This window comes from Mus caroli, unplaced genomic scaffold, assembly GCF_978045245.1.
Source record: "Mus caroli unplaced genomic scaffold, Mus_caroli_1 scaffold_7, whole genome shotgun sequence".
NCBI classification, from domain to species: domain Eukaryota; kingdom Metazoa; phylum Chordata; class Mammalia; order Rodentia; family Muridae; genus Mus; species Mus caroli.
In genome coordinates, this window is record NW_028227262.1 from 32535614 (window position 1) to 32557762 (window position 22149).

The following is a 22149-nucleotide window of genomic DNA, read 5'->3' on the forward strand; positions in this document are numbered from 1 at the left end:
CAAAGAGCTGATTGACCTGATGCGTTTTTATGCCAGGCTTTAGGAGTACATAGAGGAGGAAGACCTTGGGCTGGATAAAGACTTTGATGTCATGGAACCAAACTGGAACACCCTTAGCAAGTCCTGCTTGTTCAGATCCTTCTCTTTGCTTTATCTACAGTGATGAAAGTATTGTTCTCCTCCAAGCATGGTGAGGGCACTCTAATATGGGATATTATTGCCTACACAGTAGCATATGCTGGAAGAGTGTACTCCAGATCCCCATCTAGGGGTTTCCTCTGCTGTCTGCTGTGCTGTGTGGAAGGGCATGTTGTAACAGGCATACCAAATGTCAGAGGTTTTCCCGGTCTTTTTACTTGAAAACCTACTTGCTAGTGTTCTAGATGTTAGAGTTCAGTTGGTCTCTAGAATTCTAGTGACCTTACAGGCTGAATATTATTTTAAACTCCAGATCTCTAGATAACAGCTGACCCACAGCTTCCTAGTATGCCATCTTAAAGATGACCACTCTCCCTAATGTACATTAAACATCAATACTGCCAAAGAACTTCTTTCTCTTTACATTTTTATTGTAGTTTGAGTTAGTATGGCTGTAATAAAACACTATGACCAAGAAGCTTGGAAAGGAAAGAGTTTATTTGGTTTATGCTTCCACACTACTGTTCATCATTAAAGGAAGTCAGGACAGGAACACGAAACAATGCAGAAGCTGATTCAGTGCCATGGAGGAATGCTGTTTACTGGCTTGCTCCCAGTGGCTGGCTCAGCCTGATTTTTTATAGAACCTAGGAACACTTTCTCAGGGGTGGCCCCACCCACAATGTGCTAGGCCTTCTTCACTGATTAAGAAAATGCCTTACAGACTTGCCTACACCCCAGTTTCATGAAGGCATTTTCTCAATTGAGGCTCCCTCCTCTCCAGTGACTAGCTTGTGTCAAGTTGACATAAAACTAACAAGCATAATATTTTAAAGAAACTATAGAGGAATTGTTATGACCTATGTGAGCCATTTCATATTTCTCCTTCTGTGAAGTTTATACCTACAAACAGAAAATGAAATTTATAAACTACTGATAATGCAACTTTAGAATTTAAACTGTTCTTTTTTGGTGGAATAAAAGAAAAAGATAGTAATCATCACATATCTTCTTTAGGGATTTCTCAGCACTACACAGGTTTCTATTTGTTGTCCAGGATTCACATGGCACTGTCCAGTTGAGACATGGAGAATATAAGGCATTCCTTCAAAGTTTTATCATTTAATTTTTTAATTTATTTTTTTATTTTATATGTATGAGTGTCTTACCCGTCATGTGCATCATATGCATGCCTGCTGCTAATAGAAGTCAGAAGAAGGCATCAGATCCATTTTGCAACTGAAGTTCCAAATGGTTATGAGCCACTGTGAAGGTGCTGGGGACTGAACTCAGGTCTTCTACAAGAGCAGCCAATGCTCTTAATCACATCACTCCAACCCACAAAGTGCTCATTTTTAATTTGTATGGGAGGCATCCTTAATGCATGAGAAACCAAGTAACAGTAGCAAGTCACGTAGCTCATATATAGCGTGAGAACTATATGCACTTGGATCAGTTTTCCAGACATCTCTGTGAGTTAAAAAGCAGCAGAAATAATGAGAAGCTGAAATGGATGAGGTTTCAGGAAAAACTAAGTTGTAGTTTTGGTCCTATCTTAGTATCAACCATGATGAAAAGCTGGCTCATGCAGGCTTGTATAGGTAGTGTCGTTTGTAGGAGCAGAAGTGTGGGAAAACTCTAAAGGTCATTCAGAGTGGCTAGGTAGACAGCTCTTTGCCCATGCTGTGAGATATTTGACAACAAAAGAAAATGGTATATGTAAAATATGTAGGCCATATGTACTGAGAATAGCTTAGGAGTAAATTGTTGGATTTTTAATTTTCAACATTTTGTTTTGTATTTTAATTGACAAAATTAAACATTTTATCAGATGCAGTGGTGTTTTGATATATGTGTGTATATATACACATATTATGGAATAGATGAAATAAGCTTATTATCATGGATATTACCACAGCTATATTTTTTTATAGAAAGAACACTTAAAACTTGTTTTACAGAAAAATAATTATTGTTAATAATTTTAGGCACCATATTTTATTATATAACAGATTTCTTATCTAACTAAATTTTTTAATTTTGTGGCCAACATCTCCCCAGTTAATTCAGCATATTGAATTTTTTTTAGAAAGGAGTTTGAAACCAGTTAGGAGGCTGAGGTAAGAAGGTAAAGAGGTCTAGAACAGCCTGATCTATGTGAGAAGAACCAGGGGATGGGAGGGTTGGAGAAGATACAGTATGATATAAGCTGGATTAGAAAGCCAAACCAACAAATTTGTGACTACAGTAAAATTATGTTTTTGTAAGTACATATGTACACAAATTCATAATAAAGGATGTTAATTACAATGATTATAACAGCTAAGTACTCAAAAATTAATTGCAGATTTAAAAAAATAAAAGCTCCCAATGGAAATTTATCAACTTACTACAATATTTTAATTGGTTTATGAATGAGTTTATCTTGATTAAAGGCATGTGCTACCATGCCCAGCATCAAGCATTGCTTTTATTTAAAATAAATAAATAATAACCCTCAAGAGACTGGAGGCCCCAGGGAGTTTAGAGGTCAGGTGGGGTAGGGGATGAAGGCATCCACGTGGAGTTGGGGTGGAATGGGGAGGAGGTGTGGGATGGGAAGGGATGGGGAATGAAATATGGAGTGTAAAAATGAATTACAAATAAAATAAAATTTAAAAAAAAGCCAACTGTTTCAGTGTATCTTAAATAACATGTAGAGATCACCAACATACAAACTTGACCTGGTGGTGGCACACGCTTTTAATCCCAGCACTTGGGAGGCAGAGGCAGGCGGGTTTTCTGAGTTCCAGGACAGCCAGGGCTACACAGAGAAACCCTGTCTCGAAAAACAAAAAACAAAAAACAACAACAACAAAAAACCAACTTGACCTGGTAAGTGTGGCTGCTCCTTAACTTAGCCGCTGTTAGGTTCTCAGGGTTTTTTGGTTGGTTGGTTGGTTTTTGTTTTTGGTTTGGTTTGGTTTGGTTTGTTTTTTTGGGAGTTTTTTGGCTATGAACATAATTTAACTTCTTACAGCTTAGTGAATTGTGCTTCTTCCAGGGCTGTTTAAAACTGACAGTTTCTTGGCCTTTTACAAATTACAGAAGTTAATTTGCTTCAGATATCTGTTACCTATTAGGAGATTATCACAGCATATTTGTTTTTACATAACAAAAATCAGTATCACTTCAGAGCTTGGATTGCATAAGAAACCCTACAACTGGTAGCATTATTGATGAAGATTTCTGAATATCAATTTCATCCCTTGCTTGAAAACCAGATAATGAAGAATCATATTTCTTTTGGGACAGTTTTTAGAAATTAGTTTACATATGTGTGCAAATTTAAAATTAGTAAATTTTATTAGCATTTACATTCCTATTCTACAGATATTTAACAACCATTTCATACCACTGTGTCTTTTCTTGTGCCCCCCCACCCCGCCCCCTGCCTTTCTCCTTTTGAGTAGGGTCTCACATAGCTCAGGCTAGTCTTGAACTTGAACTTTTGACCCTCCTAGCTTCAGTCCCCCTAGTGCTGGGATCACAGACCTATGCCAGAATAAACTGTCTGTCTCATGAACTACTTTTGCTCTCATTCATTTACAAAATTCTTAGAGAAACTTGAATATTCAAACTTCCAGACTTTTTATATACCAAAGTTCATCACTGTTTATACCTCCTATCCCTAGTAGCACCATTGTCCCAGATTGTACGCTCCTAAGAGTGTTTCATCCCATTCCTAAATGTATGGCATCCGGAAGTCTTTGCTCTGAAATGATGTGTATTGCATAATAAAGTCTTACATTGAATAATTATGCTCTTACAATTTGATTGATTGATTGATAATTGGCTCTGCAGTAAGTTCTACTAGATTTTCACAAAAGGCTGGTTAAAATCTGCAGTGGAATTGGAAGAATACAATTTGTTTCACAGAACTCTAAGACAGGAGACCAAAGTGGTAAAGTACATAGCTAAAGTACTTTAGGTGTGTCCGGCTTTAGATAAACTCACCTGTAACTTAGAATGTGGAAATTCAAGTTCTCAAACTGTTCCTGAGCTTGCTGGGGAGAGCAGATTGGCCTTAAACTCACTAGGATCTGTGTGCCCCTGCCTCTCCAAATTCTGGGATTAAAGCATATGTTATGCCCATCTACTTTCTTTGTTTCATTTTGATATATATTTATATGTGAATAGAAAAACAACTAAAGCTACATGTTGCCTTTATAAGGGTGGTATTTAAGTGTGATTCAAAAGGAATCCGTTTTTTTTCTACAAAGTAATAAAAATCTACAAGTTTTTTAGCCAAACTGAGGATATACACAAAGACTATTGCCAGCTTTAGAAGTAGATTATTTGACAAGTAAGGGAAAAATATTGAGAGTTGGGGCAGAAATTTCAAAGACAAGCAGAAAACAAAATTGCTAAATGACTGATACTCATCTTCTTTACTCATGATGGGCTCTAATCTAGTTATGGAGTCTGTGTTTTTCCAGCTATCTGAACCATTTGGAATGCATTTACATACTGTGATGGTCATTAACACAGCCATTACCTTTTGCTCCAGGAACTGAGTTCATACCTTTAACTAGTTCACAAAGGCTGTGTGACTCTAGTCATCCTATGGAGCACTCTTGTCTTTTTCCACAGAAATAGTTAAGTGTTGCCGATTTTTTTTCACAATCTACAAAAACAAGGGCATTATTATATGAGTACTAGAATATGAGAGAGAGACTATTGACTATAAAGCTGTGGTCTTTTGTGTAAGTTATGTTTCTGTCTCTCTTGCTGTTATTTTGTTACCTTTGTTGTTGTCTATTCATCCAAAAACAAGAACAAAAACAAAACAAACCAGAACAAAACACCTTCCATTCTTCAAAATAAGCCAGATTTGGAGATTGTAATTTTTTCCCTAATGGCTCAGGTAGTTAAGATTTTACTTTTTAAACTAAGGACTAGGTTTCACATTCATTCATAATGATATTTTAACATAATTAGTTGCATCAAAGCAATTAGGCTTTATTTTACTAGGCAAACAAAAGAGTTTCCACAAGAAAGGCAATCAAGTTTGATCTTTTTAACCCTAAGTCTTATATTTTGGAACATTAAGCATTTACATTCCTTTCAGTTCAATTAAGATTCTTATTCTCTCCCTTTTTATTTACCCAGTGCTACCCAGTGCTGGATGCTTTAACAGTGAACTAAATCTCTAGCCTCCTCCCCTCCTTTGTTCATGATTGATACCTAATGTGTACTGTCTGTTGTCTTTTGACATTTTTTTTTAACCTGGTTCCATTTCTATTTTTGAATAGAAAGAATCTTAAAACTGTAATATGGGCTTGGTTTTAGATCACCATGTTTCCTGACACACATGTTCTCTCTCTCTCTCTCTCTCTCTCTCTCTCTCTCTCTCTCTCTCTCTCTCTCTCTCTCTCACACACACACACACACATCCCTCTTTCCAAGCAGACTATTTTTTCCTTTTCCTTTGTGACAGGATCTCACTGTACAGTCCAAATTGACCTTAGCTCATGATCCTCTCTGTTCCATCTCCTGAGTGTGCTGGGATTAGAGGTGTGGGTCACCAAGTTCAGCTATTCATTTTCTATTTCATTTTCTGTGAGAAGAAAAAGCCATTTCTTCAGAAGTTCACTCTAAGCCAACTAACTTTGCACTTTGAAATTATTTTAATCCAGTATTCCTCAACCTTGCTAATGCTGCTCTACCCCTTTAATACAATTTCTCATATTATGGTGACCCCCAAGCATAATTTTCATTGCTACTTAATAACTGTAATTTCACTATTGTTATAAATTATGATATAATAATTATCTGATATTCAGAATATTTGATATGTGACCCCGTGAAAGGGTCTCACAATCCCCAAAGGGGTCATGACCCATAGGTTGAGACCACTGTTTTAATCTGTTTGTTTCAGTATCAGGTTATTTTGCATACTCTACATCATAAATATGGGCCATTTTCCACTGTTAGTCATAGTTGCTCTAAGTTGTTACTTTCAAGCTTTGAAACTTTTATTATTATTTTTTTAAGCAGGGCAACCCTTTTCTGTTTATGACTTTTAAGAGGCAAGATTTATGTTTTTGGAGCCTGCCATGGTTTAAATTTGGTGTAACTTGTCAGTGATGCCGAAGATACTTTGTCTCTGTAGAATGAGACGAGAGCATCTTGCATTCTATTTGTAAGTAATTGGAAGCCAGTGCAGGGAACTGGAGTAATTAAGAATAGCCTTGCAAGAAACTTGATTTTGTTTTCAAATTAATTTTTCCACTTTTCTTGACTGAAGAATATAATAACATATAATAATTATATTGAGGTTTTAGAGAAGGTTCCTAATTTGTCTGAAAAGTCCTTACTCTAGCATAAACTTGAAAGGGATGTTTTGAGAAGTCAGTGAGACAGTAGATGTGACTTCTGATTGTACATCTGGAGTTTACACCTACAAATGCCACAAACCTAGTACAGGTCCTAGTCCTGCACACAGAAATAGAGAGCACTGTAGGTACTAAACCCGTGGATACCAACAAGTTCTGTCCTCAGTTAGAAGAGGAGACTGGCTCATTTAGAGGAAGAAGAGTGGCCAGCGATCTTTGGATCTCCCCTGAGGTTGTCACTTTCCATTTCCCTTTATTTGAATAGATGCACTCTAAGCAGGTCTATTTGATTTGTGCGCCAGTTTTAAAAATACTTTGTTCCAACAAGAGAGGCATTCACCTCTGGAGGCCGCCTTACCCTTTAACTTGAGCCCGGAGTTGTAGTCACCGTCCAAGTATGCTCCCTGCACCTGATATTCCTTCCCACTGGAGCCTTTCGGTGAATAAGAGGAAAGGCTCGGCCAATTATACTAGACAAAGCCGCACAGCTGCGAGTCAGCTGGGAGGAGTTTCCGTTTGGAGCTGGAGCTGGTGGCGGCTGGCGCTCCCACCTCCTTTTCCCCCCTCGCCACCATCCCCTTCTATTCTCAGGGATTACCTGGGTGGAGGCCAGGCTCTGACTCTCGAACCGGGCAGCAGATGCTGCCATACCGGCAGGTGCCACCCACCTCCAGCCTCCGCCTCAAGAGCAAAGACCGGAGGCTCAGGTGGTACCCGGCACCCTGCCTGAAGGTTGGCGGGAGGGGAAGGGGTGGTCCTTACGGCTGGACCCTCCAGCTGACACAGGAAGTGCGGGGAGAGCCTGGCACTGGGCTGGGATCCGCCCCGCCTGCCGCTCCTAGGCTGTGCTGTCTCCGCAGAACAATGAAGTGCTTCCAAGTTTGCTGAGACTCCTGGGGAATCCATCGAACTCTGTCAGCCTTCAAATGTGCCGCCAGTGACTTCCCCCAAGAAGCTGTGTTTTAATAAAAGAAGAAAAAGACACCCTTGCTGGGTAGATCGCTTTGTTAGGAGATCCTCACGACCATGGTCCAGCGCTTTAGCCTCAGGAGGCAGCTCTCCAAGGTGGGTCAGTTTTCTGGTGTGTCTTACCGGGAACTCTGGCTTCCACAGGGTTTCCTTTCTTGATGGGACTTTTATTGCAAACCTGCCTTCCTCTAGTGCTAAGGAAGGTCTGGGGAGGAAGCTCTGTCTTTTGTTCTTTGATCTGATGGACACAAAGCTGAAGGTTGCCCGCACTGCCAGCCCCAGGCTGTATGCCCCTAAAACTATAGCTGTCATCTTCAAATCTGGACCAACTTGTCATATATACCCCTGACAGTTTCAGAAGAATGTGGGTAGGTAATAATTGTAGGTCAGATGTATATATTTAATTAGCAAAATAATAGCTTGTAATCCAACAGAAGAAAGCCTGCCTGCTCTGTGGAATCAGGACTTTCATACAAATTTCACTAAACTCAAAAAACAAACAAACAAACAAAAAAACCAAATAGTACAAAACAGTTGAAGAAGCCAAAAGCCACAGGAAAATCTTAAAGACGAGGGGTTAGGGGTTGTGTAGAGACTTAGATACCTAGTAGAGTATGTAGGAAGCCTTCCAGGGAAGCTGGTGGAGCAGCTCTTTAGAGACTTCTAAAAAGTCAGTTTCGTGGAACAGTTTCAAATATAAAATAAAAAAGTGTAGTACCCTTTAAGAAAAGGTAGTTTTTATCGGTGGGCTCTCGTGGGTGCGGGCCTGTATGTAGTTTTAGCTCTATCCTTAGTTAATGCAGAGGCTGTGTGGAAAGAGAAGGTAAGAGGTGAACTTTATTTCAGAAACCATTGTGTTCTTCGTGGGCTTTATTTTAAAGACATGGCAGTTGGTGGCTAAATTGTGCCACAGTTCATTCCCTGTAGACAGAAGTATAAACAAACAGTCCATCTGTAGACATTCTTAACTTTTTTTGGCTGTTAATCAGAATTATTAAATCTTGCAATGTGTTAGGATCCTAAGAGGAAGTCTTAGCTGCTCACAGGTGACTCCAGAGTAACCGAAGCAGAAGCAGCACCATACTTGCCCCCATCCTAAGGCTGTGTGATAGCTTTTCACGGTAGCAGCCTGACAGGGACTTTAGGAATATTGAAATGTATTTTCCATCCTGTGTGCCTGTATATGGAGGCACAGAAGGCCCCATTTCTCCTAAACAATATGAAGAAGAATCCTGTGTTATTCCTTCAGTATTCTTTAGTGGTGTATTTTCAAAGATGTGGTACATGTAATAAGCAGATGCTGTAGGGGTTTTTGTGACACTGCTGCATAGGAAAGTCTTAACAGCTAAGGCCAAACTATAATCACTTAACTAGAGCATAACTATATTCTGGATATTTTGCTACTGATGCTTCTCTCCAGGTTATTATTTTTAGCTTTAACTACTCCTCAGTGATTACTGTATGTTACTGTGACTTACGTCCACAGGGGCACTTAGGGGTGGGAGCACGGTCTACATAGAATCAGGGTGAGCAGAGCAGTTCCTTCCACTCACCGTAACGGTGTTTTCAGTTCTTGTTATAAATGGTTGTGAAAAAACCTTAGGGAATTTGTGCCCTTGATTCAGTATGTATTCAGTGGTAATCACCATTTGTAAGGCACTTAAGCATGAGGAAGAACCTGAATAGAATGTCACTGAATTTTTCCCATGCTCACTGAGATTTAAAGACCTTACTGCCTCTGCTCTACTATACAAGTAGTTTTGCTAATAAAAAAGAATCGTGTACAAGAATATAATTTTCTTAATGTCTCAGTGTTTTAATAGGAATTTGTGTCAGAAAATTTGTGGAAGGAAATATTTGTAAAGGTTTGTGGTGGATTTAACCTCCATGTCTATTGATCCTGAATTCACTTGCCATGTGATTCCTGTAGACTATTCATTGTTCACTGGTGGGCTAAGAAAAAAAGAAGGAAAACACAAAGGTACAGGAGGAGTAAAGCTCTCTTAGTACCTTTCATTTCTAGCATTTGGAAGGCAGACACAGGCAGATCTCTGTGAAGTCAAGGGCTTCCTATTCTAGGTAGCTAGTTCTAGACCAAACAGGACTACATGATGTCAGAACAAACAAGAACTCTTTATCCCAAGAAAGTGTCTTTGCTGAGCTCCTTGAGCAGATCCCAGCTTCTTTGCTATTTCAGATCATTTTCTTCCTTGCTAGTTTTCCCCCCTGTATGTTACTAAAGAGAAATTCACTAAGGAAACTGTTCAACATCTCCTAGATGAGCCATAATGATCTAGCACCTTCCAGTGTGGGAACTTCACTTAATTCTCCTATTGATTCATAAGTTGATTGATGTTTCCAGTGCCTTTTGATTTTACTTTTGAGTGATAACTATTTCTCAGCACTGAAAAAGTAAAAAAAATTTTTAATGAGATTTTGCTTCCAACCATATCTTTTTATGGCAATCACAACTCTACATCCAAAGGTAGCATGTTTTTGTTTTTTAATTCTATGTTTATGTAAACATCTATAATTTTTTTAGCTTTATTACATGACAGAAAAACAAATAAAGTTGCTTGTTGCAACTTTACCTTTTAGACACACTCTGAATAGACTCCACTTAGTTCAAGTTTCATATTTTCATTCAGAGTGGTTAACCTCAGAGATGCGCTCCTTCCCTTTTTCCATCCCTGTCTACCTGGTAGTTCCTTTTGGAGTTGAGATTATAGGTGTGCAACATCATGCTGAGCACTCAGAGTACTTTATGTACCTTCAATCTTGATGATTTCTCTTGCTGTCATACCAGATTTTCTTCCCATTCCATCTGAGAACTTTGTTATGTGTAAATCTTTCATATGGTGGAAACCCAGAAAATATGTGCAGTTATGCCTTGAGTTTGCCCATAAAGGGAATACTAAGGTTTGGGGCCAAGGTCCTTCCCAGTTTGGTTGTTGATTGGCTGAGAACAATCTAGGTGTGTAAATCAACTAATGATGCTTTAGTCCACAAGTACCCTTTCCACATTTCATAGTGTCCTGGTTTTGCTACCAGTTTGTTGTCAGCAAAAGAAACTTTGGAATTATAGCTATTCTCTAAAAATATAGATTATTCATAATAACTTGAATTTTTTTGGCTGTACGTTATATAGTGGCATACATGACTTTCTTAATCTTTCTGTAAATATATTCTTTTTTTTTTATTTATTAGGTAATTTCCTCAATTACATTTCCAATGCTATCCAAAAAGTCCCCAATACACTCCCCCCCCCAGTCCCCCACCCACCCACCCCCACCCCTTGGCCCTGGCATTCCCCTGTACTGGGGCATATAAAGTTGGCAAGTCCAATGGGCCTCTCTTTCCAGTGATGGCCTACTAGGCCATCTTTTGATACAAATGCAGCTAGAGACAAGAGCTCTGGGGTACTGGTTAGTTCATAATAATGATCCACCTATGGGGTTGCAGTTCCCTTTAGCTCCTTGGGTACTTTCTCTAGCTCCTCCATTGGGGGCCCTGTGATCCATCCAATAGCTGACTGTGAGCATCCACTTCTGTGTTTGCTAGGCCCCGGCATTGTCTCACAAGAGACAGCTATATCTGGGTCCTTTCAGCAAAATCTTGCTAGTGTATGCAATGGTGTCAGCGTTTGGAAGCTGATTATGGGATGGATCCCTGGATATGGCAGTCTTTAGATGGTCCATCCTTTCTTCACAGCTCCAAACTTTATCTCTGTAACTCTTTCCATGGGTGTTTTGTTCCCAATTCCAAGAAGGGGCACAGTGTCCACACTTTGGTCTTCGTTCTTCTTGAGTTTCATGCGTTTAACAAATTGTATCTTATATCTTGGGTATCCTAAGTTTTTGGGCTAATATCCACTTATCAGTGAGTACATATTGTGTGAGTTCCTTTGTGAATATGTTACCTCACTCAGAATGATGCCCTCCAGATCCATCCATTTGCCTAGGAATTTCATAAATTCATTCCTTTTAATAGCTGAGTAGTACTCCATTGTGTAAATGTACCATAATTTCTGTATCCATTCCTCTGTTGAGGGGCATCTGGGTTCTTTCCAGCTTCTGGCTATTATAAATAAGGCTGCTATGAACATAGTGGAGCATGTGTCCTTCTTACCGGTTGGAACATCTTCTGGATCTGTAAATATATTCTTATCAATAAAAATAAAAGGGATCTTTTATTACTATACTGAATAGATTAATTAACATCATTTATGAGTATTCTTTATAAAGGGCTGGGGAAGTAGCTCAGTGACTAAGAGCATTTGCTCTACAAGCATAAAGACCTGAGCTAGAACTCCAGCTCATGCATTAAAACCCAGGAATGACTGACTAGGTGCTTCTGACAGCCCAGCACTGAAGCAGAGAGAGACAGATCATGAAAGTTCACTTATCTTTCATTATAACCAGAACTGTGAGCCTGTCTGAAAGGACATAAAATAGAGAGCGATGGAAGATAATCTGGCATTCTCTCTTCTTACCTCTAGATAGACATATGTACTCCCACACTCATGTGCATGTAGTACACACACACACACACACACACACACACACACACACACGGAGTGGGACTAAATCATGTTATGTTTATTTTACTACAATTAAAAATTTTGTGTGTGGCTAAGCGGTAGTGGCACATGCCTTTAATCCCAGTGCTCAGGAGGCAGAAGCAGGTGAGTTGTAGGACAGCCTGCTCTAAATAGTTCTAGGACAGCCAAGGCTACACGGAGAAACTATGTCTCCGTGAAAAAGAAAAAGAAATAAAGAAAAAGAAAAAGGAAAAACATTGTGTGTTATAGGGGCAAGGTATATATGTGAAGTCATAGGGCAAACCATGGAAGTCAGTTCTCTTCTCCACCATGTGTGTGGGTCCTAAGCTTCAAACTCACAATTGTTTTCAGACTTGACACAAGTATCCTTACCCACTCACCCACCTCACTAGTCTTTACTATTTTTTAAAAATATAGTAAACTTGCCTTCTCAATGATAAACACTGTAGATACAGCAAATGATACAGTATTATGTGATTACAACTTCAAGTATATAGCTTGGGAGTCAGTATTGGGTGGATGCTTCCAAGCAGTAGACATGCAGCATCTCTTTTTGTCATCATCTCGCTTGTTTTTGTTTTTTGGGTTTTTTTTGTCCCTTTCATTTAAATTGTCCTTGTTAACTCTATACACTGCTCAACTTCTTAGTTGGAAATGAAATACTTTGCATTTGTATTTTATTAGAAGGTAAATGTTGGATTTTCCTGATAATCATTGACTTATGTTTTAGGAGGCTTAAATCAGATAGTGCTGTGTGACTGGTTGCTGTGCACATATCACTATGCATTCTGAAATTTGAACTCATCAAGTATAATATATAAAATACTTCTGATGAATTACAAAACCCAAATAGGAATACTAATGGCATTCTCATGCAGTAAATGAGAACTTTAATAAGATACATTTTGAACATGCACCTATGTCAAGGGTAGAGAATGGTTCTCATATGCAAATACATTGGGCAGTAAGATATACTGAAGTAGAAATATAATTAAGACATATGTGTAGTGTTGCCTTGAAGTGATTTGGTAATGGAGATGACAGCTTAAAAGTTTAAAATAATAATAAATTCTTGACCATGTAAAGGAAATGCTTCCTAACAGGGTTGTTAAGTATCCTCAGAGGTGTGCCAGTTCTTGTTAGTTATGTTGGGTCTTAGTTTCTTGGCAGAGGTGGATGTATTAAATTACTAGGTTGGAACTGGAATATGTGTACCTAAGCATTAGTTTTGAAGATCAGTGTACAGACATACTTGAAAGTGTCTTGGAAACTCTTAAAGGACTATAGTAATTTAAGTACTAAGAGTGGTGGTAGTGTGTGTGTGCAAGCCTATCTGTCTGTATTTGCATGTATGTGCTCACACATGAAGTCAGCTTTCCCCTTCTAGTTTGTACATCCTGGGGATAGAACTCAGGTTGTCAGGCTTAGCAGCAAGCTCATTTAGCCACTGAGACATCACTCTATCCCTGATGGAGTTTTATATTCAGAATTTATACTGGCATTTGAGAAAGATATGCTCTTTTTATCCATTTTCTTTCCTTTTATATACTTATGAGCTATATGCTGTCTTTGAATTGGTAGCAGTGCTGTCCCCTTAGAGGACATGAGAGACTTGGGTGTGAGAATATCTTACAGATTTAGAAGAAAATTCCAGATTTTCTTGAAAACTTACCACCAGCGATTTTATATAAAGATAATGATTGTTGAGATTTGATGTTCTTGATGTCCTCCTAGCCCCAAGGTGGGCACAGATGGAAGCTCCTCTTTATGTACAACACAGAAATCTCCAGTAGAGAAGCACAAACTCAAAAAAAAAAAAAAAAGGCAGACTTTGGTCTATTAATATGTCATAGTAAGTAAATGACCTCAGAATTTTCAGACTCTAAATGTTATAGTTTGCTGTTAAAACATTTCAGCTTAGCAGGATGTGTCTTGTTTATGCTTGCTAAGCCTGTCTGCCTGGAAGAAGCCTTTAACCCTGCTACTCAACATGATATAGACAAAAGAACTAATAGTCTGTTAGAGAAGAACATAAGAGAAGCAAGAAAAATAAATTTTCTTTAGCTAGAAGATTTCCCTTGACCGTTGATGTCTGAAGTTCAGGCAGAATCCCAGAAATCAAAGCAAGTCAGTGGGAAGCAGTGTATATTAGAAGAGGGGGCATCTGCTTGGAGCCTGGACTACAAGTCATGGAAGGTAGGGGATCAGCTGCATATTTCCCTCTAAACTGTCCAGGTTTAGGAAAGTCCAGGAGTCTTGTTCTGGAATAAGTACAAGGATCTTGTTTTAAGAGAGAAGACCTGTGTGGGGGCCTTCTGAGTCGGACCTGGGAGTTGGAGCTTACTTGCTATGATGGTTTGAATGAACATGGCCCCCAAAGGTTCATATGTTTGTATATTTGGTCACCATTTAGTGGAACTGTTTGTGAAAGATGAGGTGTAGTCATGTTGGTGGATTTTCTCTGGCTTTGAGGTACATCATTTCCAGTGTATTCTCTACCTTCTGCTTGTGGATCAAAATGTGAACTCATCTCCTGCTCTCACTGCCTGTCCCTGTCTATGCTTTTTATCACTGTGCCTTCACTCCACCATCATAAATCATAATTCTCTGTAAACACTAGCTCAGTTAAACTTTCTTTTATGAGTATTCTTGGACGTAATGTTTCATCACAGAAATAGAAAAGAATACATTTTGGCTTGCACTGAAGTAAGTCTGATGACTCACTTTAAATCATTTCAGGGCTTTGTGCACTTGATAAAACCAACCTGGAGTCTTGGGGGAAGCCTTGAAGTAGAATCTGTCTGTAGATTTCCCATAAAGAAAACCATTATTTTATTATTCTTAGAATAAACAAAGGACACATGCTCCACTATGCTCATAGCAGCCTTATTTATAATAGCCAGGAGCTGGAAAGAACCCAGATGTCCTTCAACAGAGGAATGGATACAGAAAATGTGGTACATTTACACAATGGAGTACTACTCAGCTATTAAAAATGATGAATTCATGAAATTCTTAGGCAAATGGATAGAACTAGAAAATATCATCCTGAGTGAGGTAACCCAATCACAAAAGAACACACTCACTGATAAGTGGATATTAGCCCAAAAGCTCCAAATAACCAAGATACAATTCACAGACCACATGAAGCTCAAGAAGAAGGAAGACAAAGCTGGGGGTCGAGGCCAGCCTGGTCTACAAAGTGAGTTCCAGGACAGCCAGGGCTACACAGAGAAACCCTGTCTCAAAAAAAACAAAACGAAACGAAACAAAACAAAAAGAAAAGAAAGGAAAAGAAAAAGGAGGAAGACAATAGTGTGGGTGCTTCAGTCCTTCTTAGAAGGAGAACAAAATACTCACGGGAGCAAATATGAAGAAAAAGTGTAGAGCAGAGACTGAAGGAAAGGCCACCCAGATGTCCCACCTGGGGATTCATCCCATATACAGTTACCAAACCCAGAAACTATTGTGGATGCCAAGAAGTGCATGCCAAGGAGTCTGATATGGCTGTCTCCTGAGAGGCCCTGCCAGAGCCTTACAAACACAGAGATGGATGCTCGCAGCCAACCACTGGACTGAGGGCAGGGTCCCCAATAGAGAAGTTAGAGAAGGGACCAAAGGAGTTGAAGGGGATTTGCAACCCCACAGGAAGAACATCAGTATCAACCTACCAGTCCCCCCAGAGCTCCCAGGGACTAAGCCATTAAAGAAGGGGTACACATGGCTTCAGCTGCATACATTGCAGAGGATGGCCTTGTCATGCATCAATGGGAGGAGAGGTTCTTGGTCCTATGAAAACTTGATAGATGCCCCAGTGGAGGGTAACTGAGGGCAGGGAGGCTGGAATGTGAGGGTGGGTGGAGGAACGCCATCATAGAAGCGGGGGTGGGGGGAATGGGATAGGGGGCTTCGGGGGGAGGCTGGGGGCCAGGAAAGGGGATAACATTTGAAATGTAATAAAGAAAATATCCAATTTAAAAAAAGAATAAACATGCATTCTTGGATCAAAGTGTTCCCCTAAGAAGATGCTGAAATTGTTGACGGCTGCATGTGTCCCGAGTATGAATTTTCTCATCAGTGAAAGGGATATGCTTTGACAGTAGTGGACGTGAGTCGGGTGTCTGTTGTATTGTAGATACTGTAACCAGCAGTTGATGGATAAAATCGCATTATCCTTCAGTGCTGGGAGGGCTGCAGTTGGGACTGAGAGTTGCTCTGGCAAGTTGTGCCATTGCTTAAATAGTTTGGCACTATTTTTTTCTGGTTAATTTTTGTATCCAAGTGTTGTTCTCTCCAGCACATGGTAGGTACCTAAAAGATGCATTTAGTATCTGACTTCATGTTTGCTTCACCTTAGTGCCAAGCTGCTTTGTCTAATGAGAAGTCTCCTCTGTGACACTAAGAGTTTGCTATACTTTTCTAGTTTTCTTCTTTTTTTCCTGCTCTTTCTTTTTTTCCCCTCCTCCCTTATGCTCATTCTTTAAATATTCATGTGAATTTCCTCTGTTTCAGAGGTTTTTTTTCTTTTTTTTCATTCTGTCCTAGTACTTCCCATGGGCATTAATCATTGCAACAATTTGTTGTTCCATATGGAAGATATCTAAATCAGTGTCTCCAGTGGAGAACACTTCTGAGCTAAGCTTTATTTCTGTTTTATTATTTATTAACTCATTTAGCATACATTAATTGAATATTGTACCATCTGTACAAGGTATGAAACCATAAGTCACTGTTCTCAGGTAGGTTGAAGTGACTAATCAAAGGAGATTACAGATGGTGATAAAAGCTACAAGACCCTAGATCAGGGTAATAAAAGATTAATGTTAGAGATGAGATGTGAGGGCAAAGACCAGAGGTTTCTGTTCAGAGAAGAAGACGTAACAAAAGTGGTACAACTTTTATACAAAGCTGAGGAGAAACGGCCTAATGTAAATAAGCCCTAGCCAGCAGACTTGATAGAGAAGAAAGGGTCCATATGAGGTATAGATTTGGAGGCAATTATAGGGAGTTTGATTCATTTTAAAATTTAGTAGGGTGATGTGACTCAGTAATTGTATACCAAGTATATGTCCCCTGTGTTCAGTTTCCATTACTGACATAGTTACATATATACACACGTACATACATACATACATACATACATACATGAAGTCCTTTAAAGTTTTAAATAGAAAATAACATGAGATTTATACTTTTAAAAGAGCATTCTGGCCACAGTGTGAAGTCCAGAGAAGGAGATAACAATGCCTTGCAATGGAGGCACAGTGAAGTTATGGGGCCTGTGAGAAACTCAGTGGATTGAATGTGAGAAATGAAGGGATGAGCCAGTTGCCTATTTAACATTTGTTCTAGGATTTTTCCTACTGAATTCATTTTTCCCTCCCCTTTTCTTCCTATACCTACCTTTCCAAGTATTTGACTGCTTTAATTTGGGTCTGAAGTCAGTTGTGCTCCCCACCCCACCAAGTTATATGTCCTAGTCTAAAGTAACCACCAAAGGGCACATGCTGAGACTTGGCTACCAGCTGTGGGCCTTCTGAGGGTGGTAGATCTTTAAATAGTGTAGGCTAGTCTGAGGACTTGAGATTATAGGGACACACCCTTGAAGGAGATAGTAAAATTCTAGTCTCTCCCTCTCTCAGTTTAGTTCTGTCATATGCTTCATCACCACAACCATGCCATGGACTAAAACCTCTGAGACTGTGACAGATCTGCTCTTGTAAGTTGATTATCTCAAGCACTTGTGACAATGACAGAAAGCTAAGCATGTGCCTTACTGTATATCACCTGCTGTGTGTACCCTGTTGCTCAATACTGACGCTATGCATTATCTTCTGTTTCTTCTCCCCCACATACCCTAACCCCACAGAGGTCATCAGTTCTACTTTCTGAATACTTCTCTAATAGCACATTTCTAGGTGTCCATGCATCTGCCCTAGTATCCTTCTAACTAGTTGGTCTCCTAGCTCCTGTCTTTTCCTGTGTCTGTTGATAATGATTCAGAAAGATTTAATCATTGCACTTCTGTGCTGAAATTCTTGACTGATCCTGAGTATCACATTGGAAGTCCTAGCATGATCTAGAAAGGTTCTTAGGACCTAGTCCCATGTACCTCTTCAGCTTTATCTTTCAGCCTTCCAGTCCATGTTTCCACCAGCCACATAGAGCTCTTGTTCACTTGTCTCTGAGTTCTGCTCTAGCTGTTCTGTGCTTGCTTACTTTTCCTAGCCCTCTCCATTCACTCCCTTGCATTGCTAACAAAAAGCAGACCTACAGAGGTTCTGATTGATCTGGGCTCACTTAATCATTCTGATCAACTTGCCTTAGGTGAATTCCTCTGCTCCCTCCAAGAAATACCTCACTGTTTTCATTCACCTTTGTTTTCCACGGAATGAGAGCTTCTTGAGGCTCTTCCAGATTATTATTATTATTCCTCCTCTTCTTTTTTCTCCAGCGTATTTTTATTGATTATTTGGGAATAAGAAATTCCCAATCAGGCTCAGCTTCTTCTTCTTTTTTTTTTTTTTTTTTTTTGGATTTTCAAGACAGGGTTTCTCTGTATAGTCCTACCTGTCCTGGAACTCACTTTGTAGACCAGGCTGGCCTCGAACTCAGAAATCCACCTGCCTCTGCCTCCCAAGTGCTGGGATTAAAGGCGTGCGACACCACTGCCCGGCTCAGGCTCAGCTTCTTAATTTATATGTTGAAGATGATCTATAGGAAGAAAGGGAATGTAGTAGCTAAGCATAGTGGCACGTGTAATCCTAAAACTCTGAAGAGAACTGGCAAATTTAATAAACATGGCAAGTTCCAGGCCAGCCAGAGCTACATAGAGGGACTATCTTAAAAAAAAAACAAAACCAAAAGCAACACTAACAACAAAAATGAAAAGTGGTTCACTAATTGAACATGCATAGCATGATATTTTTATAGAAAACTACAGAGTATATAGATTATTTGACTACGCTGATCAACTAAGGAAAAAGACTTTTAAGTGTCTGAACATGGTCTTTGTTATCACAGAAACTAAGGAACTATTCTATTCAGCACATGGTCTTCCTTCTCCTTAGAAGCGCTGCCTGTGCACATGGCATCTTTGTGGTGCCTAGATGGCAGCTGAAAGGAAACAAACCTCTTCCTTGTGTTAATTTGTCAATTTGATAGTGTTGAGCTTACTGGCAGGTGGGGGCTTTGTTTTGCTTTTTCAGTATCACTTTGTACACTGAGTTTGGGGTGTGCACATTTTTGTTTAGTCTTATAAGTATATAGAACATTTACATGGTTCTGAAATTAATTCTATAAAATAGCATATTCAGTATTTGTTTAGTCTTATAAGTATATAGAACATTTACATGGTTCTGAAATTAATTCTATAAAATAGTATATTCAGTAGTCTAGTTGCTTTCCTTATCCTTATACTTCTTGCTATCAGTAACTTTATTTTTTCCCCTAGTCTCAATGTCCATTTTGTTCTTGATTTCATTTTCTATCTTGATTTCTACTTGGCTCCTTGTCCCTCAACTTTCCTGGAACTCCCACCTCTCCCAATAGGTTTCCTTTTAAAAATGGAGATTTTAATACACTTATTTCCTATGATTTTATCTATTCTGAGGTCTCATGACCCTTTTCCTTTTTTTTTAATTTTTAATATTTTTTATTACATATTTTCCTCAATTACATTTTCAATGCTATCCTAAAAGTCCCCCATAGCGCCCCCCACTTCCCTACCCACCCATTCCCATTCTTTTGGCCCTGGCATTCCCTGGCATTGGGGCATATAAAGTTTGCAAGTCCAATGGGCCTCTCTTTCCATTGATGGCCGACTAGGCCATCTTTCGATACATATGCAGCTAGAGACAAGAGCTCCGGGGTACTGGTTAGTTCATCATGTTGTTCCAACTATAGGGTTGTAGATCCCTTTAGCTCCTTGGGTACTTTCTCTAGCTTCTCCATTGGGAGCCCTGTGATACATCCAATAGCTGACTGTGAGCATCCACTTCTGTGTTTGCTAGGCCCCTGCATAGTCTCACAAGAGACAGCTATATTTGGGTCCTTTCAGCAAAATCTTGCTAGTGTATGCAATGGTGTCCGCGTTTAGAAGCTGATTATGGGATGGATCCCTGGATATGGCAGTCTCTAGATGGTCCATCTTTCATCACAGCTCCAAACTTTGTCTCTGTAACTCCTTCCATGGGTGTTTTGTTCCCAATTCTAAGAAGGGGCACAGTGTCCACATTTTGGTCTTCATTCTTTTTGAGTTTCATGCGTTTAGCAAATTGTATCTTATATCTTGGGTATCCTAAGTTTTGGGCTAATATCCACTTATCAGTGAATACATATTGTGTGAGTTCCTTTGTGATTGTGTTACCTCACTCAAGATGATGCCCTCCAGGTCCATCCATTTGGCTAGGAATTTCATAAATTCATTCTTTTTAATAGCTGAGTAGTACTCCATTGTGTAAATGTACCATAATTTCTGTATCCATTCCTCTGTTGAGGGACATCTGGGTTCTTTCCAGCTTCTGGCTATTATAAATAGGGCTGCTATGAACATAGTGGAGCATGTGTCCTTCTTACCGGTTGGGACATCTTCTGGATATATGCCCAGGAGAGGTATTGCTGGATCCTCCAGTAGTACTATGTCCAGTTTTCTGAGTAACCGCCAGACTGATTTCCAGAGTGGTTGTATAAGCTTGCAATCCCACCAACAATGGAAGAGTGTTCCTCTTTCTCCACATCCTCGCCAGCATCTGCTGTCACCTGAATTTTTGATCTTAGCCATTCTGACTGGTGTGAGGTGGAATCTCAAGATTGTTTTGATTTGCATTTCCCTGATGATTAAGGATGTTGAACATTTTTTCAGGTGCTTCTCTGCCATTCGGTATTCCTCAGGTGAGAATTCTTTGTTCAGTTCTGAGCCCCATTTTTTAATGGGGTTATTTGACTTTCTGGAGTCCACCTTCTTGAGTTCTTTATATATATTGGATATTAGTCCCTTATCTGATTTAGGATAGGTAAAGATCCTTTCCCAATCTGTTGGTGGTTTTTTTGTCTTATTGATGGTGTCTTTTGCCTTGCAGAAGCTTTGCAGTTTCATGAGGTCCCACTTGTCAATTCTCTTACAGCACAAGCCATTGCTCTTCTATTCAAGAATTTTTCCCCTGTGCCCATATCTTCAAGGCTTTTCCCCACTTTCTCCTCTATAAGTTTCAGTGTCTCTGGTTTCATGTGAAGTTCCATGATCCACTTAGACTTGACCTTAATACAAGGAGATAGGAATGGATCGATTCGCATTCTTCTACATGTTAACAACCAGTTGTGCCAGCACCATTTGTTGAAAATTCTGTCTTTCTTCCACTGGATGTTTTTAGCTCCCTTGTCGAAGATCAAGTGACCGTAGGTGTGTGGGTTCATTTCTGGGTCTTCAATTCTATTCCATTGGTCTATTTGTCTGTCACTATACCAGTACCACGCAGTTTTTATCACAACTGCTCTGTAGTAAAGCTTTAGGTCCGGCATGGTGATTCCACCAGAGGTTCTTTTATCCTTGAGAAGAGTTTTTGCTATCCTAGGTTTTTTGTTATTCCAGATGAATTTGCAGATTGCACTTTCTAATTCGTTGAAGAATTGAGTTGGAATTTTGATGGGGATTGCATTGAATCTGTAGATTGCTTTTGGCAAGATAGCCATTTTTACAATGTTGATCCTGCCAATCCATGAGCATGGGAGATCTTTCCATCTTCTGAGATCTTCTATAATTTCTTTCTTCAGAGACTTGAAGTTTTTATTGTACAGATCTTTCACTTCCTTAGTTAGAGTCACGCCAAGATATTTTATATTATTTGTGACTATTGAGAAGGGTGTTGTTTCCCTAATTTCTTTCTCGGCCTGTTTATTCTTTGTGTAGAGAAAGGCCATTGATTTGTTTGAGTTAATTTTATATCCAGCTACTTCACCGAAGCTGTTTATCAGGCTTAGGAGTTCTCTGGTGGAATTTTTAGGGTCACTTATATATACTATCATATCATCTGCGAAAAGTGATATTTTGACTTCATCTTTTCCAATTTGTATCCCTTTGATCTCCTTTTGTTGTCGAATTGCTCT

The 22149-nt window shown here is 39.4% G+C and overlaps 1 protein-coding gene across 2 annotated transcripts in view; it reads left to right on the forward strand.

The window, feature by feature from the left end:
• Positions 1-22149, forward strand: part of Tmcc1 (transmembrane and coiled-coil domain family 1) — a 136500-nt gene that overhangs the window by 21695 nt on the left and 92656 nt on the right. Inside the window, exon 1 of one of the 2 annotated variants that reach the window (XM_085840140.1) lies at positions 6034-7580. The exons of the other annotated variant lie outside the window; for it this stretch is intronic. Coding sequence (XP_085696266.1) covers positions 7542-7580 — 39 coding nt within the window. The 5' untranslated portion in view covers positions 6034-7541. Of the gene's footprint in view, positions 1-6033; positions 7581-22149 lie in introns of those variants that run through there. 2 annotated transcript variants of the gene reach the window in all.